Below are 13,742 nucleotides of genomic sequence, written 5' to 3' on the forward strand. Positions count from 1 at the left end.
TATATTAGGGTTTATTTTATAGGTAAGTATTTAGTTTTAAATAGGATTAATTTAGTTAATAATAGTAATTTTATTTAGATTTATTCAAATAATATTTAAGTTAGGGGGGTGTTAGGGTTAGGGTTAGACTTAGGTTTAGGGGTTAATTAGTTTAATATAGATGGCGGCGGTATAGGGGGGGCAAGGTAGGGGTTAATAAATTTATTTTAGGTGGCGACGGTGTAGGGGGGGCAGATTAGAGGTTAATAAGTTTAATATAGGTTGCGGCGGGGTCCGGGATTGGCGGTTTAGGGGTTAAATAATTTATTTAGTTGCGGCAGGGTACGGGATCGTCAGGATAGGGGTTAATACATTTATTATAGGTGGCGGCGGTATAGGGGGGCAGGATAGGGGTTAATAGGTATTATGTAGGTGGCAGCAGGGTCCGGGAGCGGCGGTTTAGGGGTTAATAAGTTTATTACAGTGGCGGTGGTCTCCGGGAGCGGTGGTTTAGGGGGTAATACATTTAATTAGTTGCGGCGGTGTAGGGGGGGCAGATTAGGGGTGTTTAGACTCGGGGTACATGTTAGGGTGTTAGGTGCAGACGTTTCCCATAGGAATCAATGGGATGTCGGGCAGCAGCGAACATGAACTTTCGCTATGGTCAGACTCCCATTGATTCCTATGGGATCCGCCGCCTCCAGGGCGGCGGATTGAAAACCAGATACGTTGGGCCGGAAAAGTGCCGAGCGTACATGCTAGTCATTTGATAACTAGCAAAAGTAGTCAGATTGTGCCGAACTTGCGTTCGGAACATCTGGAGTGACGTAAGAATCGATCTGTGTCGGACTGAGTCCAATGGATCGAAACTTACATCACAAAATTCTACTTTTGCCAGTGTGTAGGGCTTGATAACTAAGGCGAATCAGCCTCGCCACAAATACGCTGCGGAATTCCAGCGTATTTGCGGTTGACGGCTTGATAACTAGGGGCTAAAATATTAGTCCAGATTGGAATACTTAGAAAGAACTCTTTGCAGAAAAATGCAAGTGAAGTCTGTGTTGTGTGATTATTTTATTAGGTTTATAATGCTGTTTAGCAAATGTTTTTGTTCATTTAACTTAGTTTAATTATATATTCTGTGTTGTGTGATTATTTTATTAGGTTTATAATACTGTTTAGCATTTAAAGTCTTCATGTTAATTATGACTATTTTGAGAGGGGCCTGGAACCTAACTCCCTCATTTCCCATAGACTTACATTATAAACTGGGTTTAAATTTACAACGGTTTCGATTTACAACCATTCCTTCTGGAACCTAACCCCGGCGTAATCTGAGGGCTACCTGTATATATCTCGCTATAAATAGATATTTCAGTCCAACAATCATCACATATATAGAGAAATATTTATTTAGAAATAAATAGAACATATTTTGTTACAAAAACATTTTTGCAATATGAAATAATCACATTTTCATGTATACTTTTCGAGGAGAATAAGAATGGAAAACAGGGCTAAATAAGAATGTCCCATGCCTCCTGATCACAGATATTGCACATGAATATGTTCACTTACTCCATGGCTAGCACAGACTACAAAGTTACAACTTCATATAAGCTTGCATTAACATGACATTTTCAAGACTTAAAGGGACACTGAATCCAAAATTTTTCTTTCATGATTCAGATAGAGCATGAAATTTTAAGCAACTTTCTAATTTACTCCTATTATCAATTTTTCTTCATTCTCGTGGTATATTTATTTGAAATGCAAGAATGTAAGTTTAGATGCCGGCCCATTTTTGGTGAATAACCTGGGTTGTTCTTGCTGATTGGTGGATAAATTCATCCACCAATAAAAAAGTGCTGTCCAGACGGCTGAACCAAAAAACTTAAACGCCTTCTTTTTCAAATAAAGATAGAAAGAGAACAAAGAAAAATTGATAATAGGAGTAAATTAGAAAGTTGCTTAAAATCGCATGCTCTATCTGAATAAAAAAATAAATAAAAAAAATTGGGTTCAGTGTCCCTTTAAGTAATACATCCTTTAGTTAACAGAGCTAAACCATCCCACACATCCAATTTAGGGCCAGATTATAAGTGGAGTCCAAAATATCGCTTTTGCTAAAAGGATATTTGCGCTCCACTTTGTAATACTAGTGCACGCAAATGTGCGCTGGTATTAGGAGTTAGGTGCAAAGCGAACATGAGAGAGCGCTTCAACAGCACAGAACCTAAGCGTAACAAAGGGAGTAAGTCGTGCAGCGATGGGCAGCAATTTTAAATAAAGATGCTAATATTTTTATTTTTAATAAAGATTAATACACTGTATTTTGGGGGCAATCGGGGGACATTTAATAAATTAACCAGCTGTCTAACCTCTGGGTAATTTTCGGAGTGCTAATTGCTACCGTGAGCTTGCTGTAGCAATAACGAGCCACCTGTAATGGCTGGTTATATATTGCACGCCCGCAAATGGGCGAATTTGTAATCCTACCCTTAATCTGATAAAACTACTGTATATATTTTCAAAAAATGCACCCTTTAAAGGGACATGAAACCCAAAATTTTACTTTCATGATTCAGATAGAACATACAATTTTAGACAACTTTGAATGTACTTCTAATCGCAAATTGTCTTCATTTTCTTGTTATCCTTTGTTGAAAAGCAGAAAGGTAAGCTCAGGAGTGTGCACATGTTTGCAGCACTATATGGCATCAGGTTTGCAACAATGTTATACATTAGCAAGAGCACTAGATGGCAGCACTATTTTATGTCATGTAGTGCTCCAGCTTTGCACGCTACCTATTTAGATAGCTCTTCAACAAAGAATAACAAGAGAGCAAAGCAAATTTGATATTAGAAAAAAATTAAAAACTTTTTTAAAATTGTATTCTCTATCTGAATTATGAAAAAAAAATGTGTTTCATGTCCCTTTAAGTAATATAAAATTCAACAGAAGGTGGGTGTAATATAGGGGTTATGCACAAGAGTGGAAGAGTAAATAGTAAATGTGTGGACTAGTGTGGGTAAACACGAAAGGGTTTACCTAAAAAGCAATGTGCATAAGAGTGGGGAAAGCACTTGGAAAGTGAGTGTGTAAGGGGGGAAGTATTGAACTGGACATTCCAGTATAGTCCAGTAAAAACTGTCCAAAAACAACTGGGCACTTAAATATCCCTTTGTAAAGTGTCATGTGCACCAGCTACATTTTTAAAAACTGCATAGGCCACAACCCTTTACACCAGAATGAAATGGCACTGATAATGTGCTGCATTGTTTGTGTATGTCCAGCATCACTTATTTCTTTGTAAAGGACTTAAGTTGCATGTTTGTTTAACAGCTGGAATAAAGTTAGTTAGAACCATAGGCAAGTGCAGCTATCATCAGGAAATAATTGCTGTAAGTGTCAATCATTGCGGATAAACAATAATTACAACCATTACACTTAGGAAACACTTAGGAAACATAACTGAAATGGTTTATGTAAATGCTGTCATTGTACAATATTTGCATGTGGTAAAGTAATGTTGCTGGATAGAATGAAAGGTGTTTCTAGAGGCTGGTGGTGGGCATCCTGGGCCTTTTAGAAGTGTGTTTAGGATTTCTCCTCTACACCTCTGCCAAGCATGTGGAATTCATAAAGACTCTGTTGCAGACATGCCAACTCTCCTGAAAGTTCCGGGAGTCTGCCGCATTGAAATAGTGGCTCCCTGAAACCCGGAAATAAAAAACACAAGATCCCGGAAAGAGAAGTGCCAGATAAAATCAAATTTGTGCCTGCACTTTTCATTTCTACCTGTAGGTGTCACTGTTCCGTTATAGCTCAATTTAAATAGCTACTGTGTTCATCTCTGGACTTTCTCCCCCTTCCTGATCTCTAGTGCGGTGCAAGACATAGCAGACCTGATACTGGTGAGATGTGCAGACTCCCATGCTGTATATTGTGCAAGGCTCCCATGCTGTATATTGTGCCAGACTCCCATGCTGTATATTGTTCCAGACTACCATGCTGTATATTGTGCCAGACTGCCATGCTGTATATTGTGCCAGACTGCCATGCTGTATATTGTGCAGACTGCCATGCTGTATATTGTGCAGACTCCCATGCTGTATATTGTGCCAGACTCCCATGCTGTATATTGTGCCAGACTCCCATACTGAATATTGTGCCAGACTCCCATGCTGTATATTGTGCCAGACTCCCATGCTGTATATTGGGCCAGACTCCCATGCTGTATATTTTGCCAGACTCCCATGCTGTATATTGTGCCAGACTCCCATGCTGTATATTGTGCAGACTGCCATGCTGTGTATTGTGCAGACTGCCATGCTGTATATTGTGCAGACTGCCATACTGTATTGTGAAGACTGCCATACTGTATATTGTGCCAGACTCCCATACTTTATAGCTATAAAATGGTTATATAGATATTTATACATGCAAGGTTCATCTTGTCTTTAGATGGGTGTTTTTTCCCCCCACATACTCTTTGTGATAACATTTTCAACTATTTCATAATCCGAGCACTGAGGAATTCTGAATTGGGACAGGGGGGAACGGTTGGGGGGGGGGGGCGCGGTTGAGGGGGGGCACCTCCCTGAAATGAGCTCTTTCAGGTTGGGATGTCTGCTGTTGACTCACGGTCGTGTCTCACTATTTGATGAGGCTGACCTTTTTTTCTTTAACAGTCTCCAAGTTTTATTTTATTATATGTGGAATAGGGAATTTTTATTTTTATTTTTTCTCTATAAAGTTTTGAAGGTGTGTTTGTGATGAGGGTATCACAGTGCAACTCATTCTTTGTGCCGAGAAGTGAGCGGTTGCAAGAGAGATGCGGCTCCATTGATTATAATGTAGAGTGACTTACACTCTTGGGTACAAATATTTATGAATAACACAATTTTCATATTTAGATGTAGTGGCACGTTGTGTCCAAGAGATATTAGTTTAATAAACAAGTTTTGTTGAATCAAGCGCAATATCATTGCTTTATTAATTAATATATATATGCAGGTGGCCCTCGTTTTACAACGGTTCAATTTACACCGTTTCAGAATAACAACCTTTTTTCACAGTCATGTGACTGCTATTGAAAAGCATTGAGAAGCAGTGCATTTATTAAAATAGCAAGTAGGTGGAGCTGTCCGCTTGTGTTGCAGCAAAGCCAAACAAGCTGAAATTAATCAGTATAACCAGACCTGAGCTATCGAGCATATTTCAAAGGAACAAGATCTTCCTGTCTATAAATCAGTCCAGATTGGAATGCATAGAAAGAACTGTTTGCAGAAAAATGCAAGTGAAGTCTGTGTTGTGTGATTATTTTATTAGGTTTATAATGCTGTTTAGCAAATGTTTTTGTTCATTTAACTTAGTTTAATTATATATTCTGTGTTGTGTGATTATTTTATTAGGTTTATAATGCTGTTTAGCATTTAAAGTCTTCATTTCAAAGCTTTAAAAATAATGTATTAGGTGTTACTTATGACAATTTTGAGAGGGGCCTGGAACCTATCTCCCTCACTTCCTATTGACTTACATTATAAACTGGGTTTCAATTTACAACGGTTTCGATTTACAACCATTCCTTCTGGAACCTAACCCCGGCGTAAACTGAGGGATACCTGTATATATTTTTTTTATTATTGTTATTTTTTTTTATAAATAAACTGCTTTTATCTTAAGATAAACCAAAAGTCCATGTCCCTCTCTTGACAAAGCAATGTCCCTGGAGCGGGTTCACTGGTGTCTATGGATAATGGGAGTACACCAGTATATGATCAGCCCCCACCTTGAAATGTCACCCATGACTCTCTGAGGTTCCCTTCCTGGCAGAGCATAAGTATAAGAAAGGGAGAACTATCTCACATTAACTCTTGTACTGTTTGTGAAAATTAATTGCATTTTAAGGTGGTGGGATTGACCACATGCTGGTGTGCCACCAAATGCCACTATACAACAGGGTACCCCACCAGGGACTCTCCCCAATCATGGTAATTACCTTGGGGGTTATTAGTTTTAGGGGGTAGATGGAGGGATCTATTGATTTAAATTAACATTTTCATAACTCTTTTTTAAATTAAAAAACAATGGAGCACAAATATATTATTGCTATTGTGCTTTAATATTGCATTAGCACAATAAATAGTGCTTCTTATATTTAGCTCATATTAAAAATCCAAAGTTATTTTTATTGCATGAGCCATGGGGGCCAGATTTACTAATGTTACGGGCAGACATTGATAAATGCAGACAGCATACGCTGACGACATTTATCATTGTACAAGCATTTCTAGTGAAATGCTTGTGCAATGCCGCACCCTGCACATTCGCATCCAATTGGCCACTAGGACGGGGTGTCAATCAACCCAATCGTATCCGATTGGGCTGATTGCTGTCCGCCGCCTCAGAGGTGGCGGACAAGTTAAAGATCAGCGGTCTTAAGACCTCTTCTTCATAACTCATATTTTTGGCGAGCCTGAAGGCTCACTCTGAAACAGATGCATTCGGGGGTTGGTAAATCGGTCCCATAGACTATGGTGTGCTAACATCTGCATGTCAGATATCACAGGTGTGCTAAATCCTTCAAACAATAGTCTTCTATAGTGGCATATACTATTAATAAGAAAGGTTCACATCAGGTCTCAAAAAACATTAAATTTTATAGCTGTATTTTGGATTGTGTTAGAGAGAAACACTTAACACACCATTTGTAATATGAGCGCAATGGGAGCACTAATAGTGCTCCCTGTGCTATTTATTAAAAGTATAGGGTGCTTTAAAAAAGTTTCAGACGTATTAAGATGTGTGTATGTGTATGGCCCTTGAAGACAGCTTTTTAGGAGAATGTTAAATTAACTGGCATGGGGGTTAATAAACCAGATAACTATTTACACACATTCTCTAATTATAAATATTGGAATATATTACTAACGTTTACCTGTCAGGGACAAAGGTCACTAGATCACTGAATGTTAAATAAAGAAAAAAATATTAATTTCTTAGTTTGGGATCATCTGGAATATATATACATTATACAGTACAGAATGTTCATTATAAGCATACAGATACTCCACATGATTTTACAGTGTGCTCATTATTATTATTATACTTTATTTATAAAGCGCCAACATATTCCGCAGCGCTGTGCATGGGTACAATTCATTTAGATAAAACAATGTTATAAAACTTGTAAGAGACAAGACAAAATTTACAAACACATACAGGAGGAATTAAGGAGCCTATTCCCATGTGAATTTACAATCTAGAAGGGTAGGAGGTTGAGAAGCAGGAGCTAAGGACTGCAAGATTGAGAAAGATGTTAATGCAGAGTTAGATGAGGGAAATGTAAGGTAAGTAAAATGTATTTATGATTGAGTTGGGTGGTAGGCTTAAAAGAAGAAAGATTAGTGGAAAGCCTGACAGGACAAGGGAGAGTGTTCCAGAGGGTAGGTGCTGCACAACAGAAGTCCTGCAGTCTAGCATGGGAAGAGGTGATAGTAGAAGATGCAAGGAGCAGGTCCTTATTGGATCTTAGTGGGCAGGCTTGAGTATACTTGTTGATTAGAGGGGTTATGTAGTGGTGAGCGGCTTTGGTGAGAGCTTTGTATGAAATTTAATTCTACTGTGAATGGGGAGCCAATGAAGGGACTCGCGGAGAGGTGCAGCAGATACAGAGCGATGGGAAAGGTGGATTAGCCTGGCAGAGGCATTTAGGATGGATTGAAGTGGGAGAGACGGGAAAGAGGAAGGCCAGTAAGTAGGTTATTGCAGTAGTCAAGTTGGGAAATAACAATGGAGTAGATTATTTGCTTTGTGGTGTTAGCGCTCAGAAAAGGGTGAATCTTGGAAATATTGCGTAGGTGGTTGCTGCAGGATGAAGAAAGCGATTGGATGTGGGGGACGATGGATATATTTGAGTCAAGTGTAACTCTGAGGCAGCGGACTTGGGGTGATGGGGAGATGGTGATGCCGTCAACAGAAATAGAAAAGTCAGAAGTTGGCATAGAGCTTGAGGGGGGGGGGATTAGAAGGAGCTCAGTCTTGGACACGTTAATCTTTAGGTGGTGAGAGGCCATCCAGGAAAAAATACCATATAAGCAGTCACTGACATGAGAAAGAACAAAGGAAGAGAGAGTGGGGGTGGAGAGGTAGATTTGGGTGTCATCAGCATAGAGGTGATATTTGAAGCCATAACTGTTGATAAGTTTACCCAGTGAAGAAGTATAAATGGAAAAGAGTAGAGGACCCAGAACAGATCCTTGAGGTACTCCAACAAACAGAGGCATTGGAGAGGAGGAGTCACCAGCAAATGACACAGAAAAAGATCTGTGAGAAAGAATCCAAGAAAGAGCAGTGTCACATAGGCCAAAAGAGCTAAGGGTCTGTAGGAGGAGGGGGTGGTCAACTGTGTCGAAGGCAGCTGAGAGGTCAAGTAATATGAGTATGGAGTAGTGGCCATTACTTTTAGCAGAGAGATCGTTAGTAACCTTGGTAAGGGCAGTCTCAGTTGAGTGTTTGGGGCGGAATCCAGATTGCAGGGGGTCAAGCAAGGAGTTGGTGGACAGTAAGTGGGTTAGGCAATTGTAAACTAGTTTTTCAAGTTGTTAGTGGAAGCAGTGATATGGAGCGGAAGCTTTCAGGACAGTTAGGGTCAAGGGAGGGTTTTTTGAGTATGGGAGGGACCTTTGCATGTTTGAAAGAAGATGGGAATTAATTGGTAGAGAGAGATAGGTTGAAGATGTGAGTAAGAGCAGGAGTGAGGGGGGGAAGACAGGGGGGTATTAGATGGGAAGGGATAGGGTCGAGCGGGCAGGTAGTGAGGCGTGAGGAAGATAGTAGCGGAGACTTCATTCTCAGTGGCTGGATGGAGAATGCAGAAGGTGGCAGAAGGAGTAACTGGGCCTGTTGTTGGAAGTTTGCAGGTTGGTGTCAGGATGTTGTTTTGGATAGTACGCATTTTGTTTAATAGTCTGCCAGGTCTTGAGCACTAAAGACAAACTCGGGTGGTGGAGCAGATGGGTAGAGAAGAGAGTTAATGATGGAGAAGTGTCATTTAGGGTTTGAGGAAACAGTAGATATGAGAGAAGAGAAGTAGGTTTGCTTGGCTAAATAAAAGGCAGAAGTGTATGAACGAAGTATAAACTTATAGTGTATGAAATCAGGTTCAGAATGAGTTTTTCTCCAGGCACACTCAGCAGTACGGGAGCATTTTTGCATATAGCGTGTTTGCTGAGAGTGCCAGGGTTGTAACTGATGGTGTGATGTTTTGCACAGTCGGGGAGGGGCAAGTGTGTCTAGTGCTGAGAAAGGTTTTATGTAGTGGGCTGTAGTGAGATCAAGGCAGGTTATAGTGGAAGTGTAAGGGAGGAGATCTTGAATGATTTTTTTAAAATTGGAGCAGATCCACAGTGTGTAGATTTCTACAGGTGCGGGGGGTGGGATGGAGAAGTGGGTAATTAATATTATAGGTGACCAGGTGATTATCTGAAATGGGAAAAGAGTGACAGGTTAGGTCAGATATAGAGCAGAGATAGGAAAATACCAGGTTGATGCAGTGTTAACCCAATGCGTGCAAAAAGCTGAACTTACACTATCGCTTGATGCTCACGTGATAACTTATTTTTATTACATAAAAGTCAATGGGGGAAAAAACTGTAAAAAAACCTTACACCCTACATGTGCACTAACCCGATTCACCATAAAATTCCTACTCTAATAACCCCTAAACCGCCAGCCCCCCCATCGCAAACTACCTCTCTACACTATTAATCCCTAAACCACCAGTCCTCCACATCGCAAAGTCCCCACTACACTATTAACCCCTAAACCGCCAACATTATAAAAAAATTAAAAAATAACATTACAGTAACCCTCTCATAATATTACAACAAATAAAAAAAACTACCATTACAAAAAATAACAAATTACCAAAAATAAAAAAATAGTTATGCCTATTCTAAACCCCCCCAAAAAAACACCCCAGAGAAATAAAAAAAATCCCTAATAAAAAAAAAAAGTCCACCCAAAAAAAACCCCGAACCTAACACTAAACCCCAAGATGGTACTCACCAAAGATGAATCCAGGAGGCAGCGCTTCATCTTTATCCAGCGGCGGTCCTTCTTCTTATCTTTATCTTTATCAAGGTGGCTGCGGTCTTCATCCATCTTCTAATCTTCAACAGAGAGGTCCTCTTCATGCGGTCACCAGCCGCACACTTAATTTTGAATACGAGGTACCCCTTTTATATAGGGGTACCCTTGCATTCCTGTTGGCTGATTTATATGTTGTCAAGTCAAATCAGCCAATAGGAATGCAAGGGTGCCCCTAGATAAAAGGGGTACCTCACGTTCAAAATGTAGTGTGCGGCTGGTGACCACAAGAAGAGGACCTTTCTGTTGAAGATGGATGAAGACCGCTGCCATCGCCGTCATGAAGATAAGAAAATGGACTGCCGCCAGGATAAAGATGGACCACTGCCGGTGGTAGAATAGGCATAATTCTTTTTTTTATTTTTGGTCATTTGTTTGTTATTTTTTGTATTGATAGTTGTTTTTTTTTTAAATGTTAGTTGTTGTTTTTTTACTGTAATGTTGTTGTTTTTTTGTAATGTTAGTTTTTTTAACAGTAATGGTAGTTTTTTTTTTTTTTAAAGGAAAGGTTAGATTTCTTTTAATTTCTCAGGTAAGTTTTTATTTTTTTAAAGGTAGTTATTTTTTTTTTTAGTAAAGGTAGCGTTAGTTTATTTAACTTAGGGGTGTTAGGTTAAGGGGTTTAGATGTTAGTAGGTTAGTTTGAGTTGGGGGGCTGGCAGTTTAGGGATTAGTAGTGTAGTGGAGACTTTGCAATGTGGGGGCTGGGGATTTAGGGATTAATAGTGTAGTGGGGACTTTGCAATGTGGGGGTCTGGCAGGTTAGGGGTTAATAGTGTAGTGGAGACTTTGCGGTGTGGGGTCTGGTGGTTTAGGGGTTATTAGTGTAGTGGAAATTTTGCAATGTAGAGGAATGGCAGTTTAGGGGTTAATAGTGTAGATAGCCACTTTGCGATGTGGGGGGTGGTGGTTTAAGGGTTCATAGTATAGTTTAGTGCAAATCCTTACGCGACCTTTCATGTTTTAGCGGTAAATGATTGCTTTCAACTTGTAATACGAACATACGCTACTCATAAAAAATATGGGGAGCGTAATTATCGCAAGTTTGCGGTAATTTGAACAGCGTGCCACTTGTAATATGAATTTGAGCATAAAGAACACCACAAACTCTCAATCGATTTTACGCTCAGTGTTATTAAATTGTGCTGTGAGATACTTTGCATCATTATACAGTACAGCATGCGCATTATCAGCATATAGATACTCTGAGTTATTAAATTGTGCTGTGAGATACTATGCATCATTATACAGAACAGCATGCACATTATCATCTTATAGATACTCCTTGTTATTAAATTGTACTGTGAGATACTATGCATCATTATACAGTACAGCATGCACATTATCAGCATATAGATACTCATTGTTATTAAATTGTACTGTGAGATACTATGCATCATTATACAGTACAGCATGCACATTATCAGCATATAGATACTCATTGTTATTAAATTGTACTGTGAGATACTATGCATCATTATACAGTACAGCATGCACATTATCAGCATATAGATACTCATTGTTATTAAATTGTACTGTGAGATACTATGCATCATTATACAGTACAGCATGCACATTATCAGCATATAGATACTCATTGTTATTAAATTGTACTGTGAGATACTATGCATCATTATACAGTACAGCATGCACATTATCAGCATATAGATACTCATCAATATACAGTGCAACCTACTCATTGTTAGCATTTAGATATTCATCAACATTATATAGCGCAGCATTCTGATTATTAAAATACAGACTCAGCTTCATTTTTCAACTATAGGTCAGTAAAAATTACTAGAGAGACAATAAACATATAATATATAGTTTGTTCATTATTAAATGTTTCTGAGATAATTCACTGGTACACATATATAAGTTCTGATGTATTTCTTCATATATCAGTAGATTGTAAAATACATAATGCTTTATTAAATCAAGTACACACACACATAGTTATATGAAATGAGTGGTTTCCCTTTTATCCTTCAAGCAATGAGTTATTTTACCCTGTAAACTGTACTAGGTAGAGCCTTATACATAGTGTACACACTCACACACATACACAGATCTCCTGCCCAGCCTCACATGCTGCAGCAGCCAAGAAGGGCTGAACCACACAGGCTTAGAAGGAGCAGTCGCAGCTCCTGCCTGAGTCTACACGATGTTTCTGGGCGGGTTCACTGGTCCACTCAGCTTTGGATTTTACTTATTGTCCCTGACGGCCACTTTGTTCTATAAATTCTAAATAGCATCTGTCCTTACAGCAAAATGACCATGGCATGTACTGAGTTTAGTGCATGCTGAGACAACTTGGAGTTACTTCTTATTCTTCCCAGACTGCTTAGAAACTTCACTTTTTTTGGGGTAGGATACTGCACTTTTCATACTACGTAATGATATATATATATTTTTTTTTAAATATATAGAATTTTTTAAGATTAATATTTTTTTTCAGAATTGCAGGAAAAAGTTGTTTTTTATTTGTAGTCTTACATCTGCAGTTTAATTTGAGAAGACATTTTATTTATTTTTTCTGGACAGGACTTGGAGCCTTCAGACCTGACCCAGAGGTATTAAAGTGGATCAGGAGAGCTTGTGAGCAGCGGCAGGATGTGGTTGAGGAGTCTGCTGGGTTTGGCTGTGGGATTTACAGCATTCGTGTCCTTTGGTGCAAGTCAAGTTGCTGATAAAGATGCTCCAGTTGATAGTGTGAAGGAACCCAGGGCCAGCAGAGCCAAGAGAAGAGGAGGTGGTGGTGGTGGTGTAGGTGTAGGACATGATGTGCTTAAAGGGTAAATAGATCTCTTACTTATAATACTTGCACTATAAGCCATTTTACCTTTTAGCTTTTTGCATTTGAATCTATTTATGTCAGATGCAGTTAATGTTTTCATTTGTCTGCTTCTTTTTATTACTGTTACATATTAGTAGGGGTAATAGTGTACTGTTATTACTGTGATACACATTCCATATTACTGCAGTAAGTATTAATACCTTTTTATGCATTTTAAAACACACACTTTTCAATATACTTTCTCTTTTTCGGGTCTGAAGTAATACATTAATCAATATTGCTTCAGAGCTATAGAGAAAAGAAAAATGCTATCATTACCAGTCACATAAAAGGTATCACTACTTACTGCAATAATTATAAATCTGAATAACTGGTTCATTTAAACAACTGTTCATATGTGGACTTGGCTTCTATTAATATATACAATTGTCTTTGTTTCTTTGTTGTTCTTTTTTGGTTTTAGAAATATATATATATATATACACACACACACACATACACTTTAGTCTGTTCAGTGTAGCTGTATTAGAAAAAACTAAAACTGATTACATGGAGTCATCTAGTTTTTCATCTATGAATCATTACTATACCAAATATATCAATTACAGATCATATAACAAAATATATTTCACAGTTTATATAACTTAAAATATATGCTAACCATACAGCTTCACATTTGAAATGATGGTGGGTGTGTTCTGGTAACTACATTAGCTTAAGACACAGATGCCGGTATGATTAGAATATTGATTGGATGCTACTAACATAACTGTTTTATGCATCTTTATAAAATGCATATTTTGAGAA

At 38.6% G+C, this 13,742-nt stretch overlaps 1 protein-coding gene across 1 annotated transcript in view; it reads left to right on the top strand.

The window, feature by feature from the left end:
• The first annotated feature begins 12,227 nt into the window (after positions 1-12,227).
• Positions 12,228-13,742, top strand: part of FBN1 (fibrillin 1) — a 244,697-nt gene continuing 243,182 nt past the window's right edge. The window contains 2 exon segments of the mRNA XM_053717459.1: positions 12,228-12,505; positions 12,683-12,933. Of these exon segments, the coding sequence (XP_053573434.1) occupies positions 12,752-12,933 (182 nt within the window). The 5' untranslated portion in view covers positions 12,228-12,505; positions 12,683-12,751.

Source organism: Bombina bombina, chromosome 6, assembly GCF_027579735.1.
Source record: "Bombina bombina isolate aBomBom1 chromosome 6, aBomBom1.pri, whole genome shotgun sequence".
Lineage (NCBI taxonomy): Eukaryota > Metazoa > Chordata > Amphibia > Anura > Bombinatoridae > Bombina > Bombina bombina.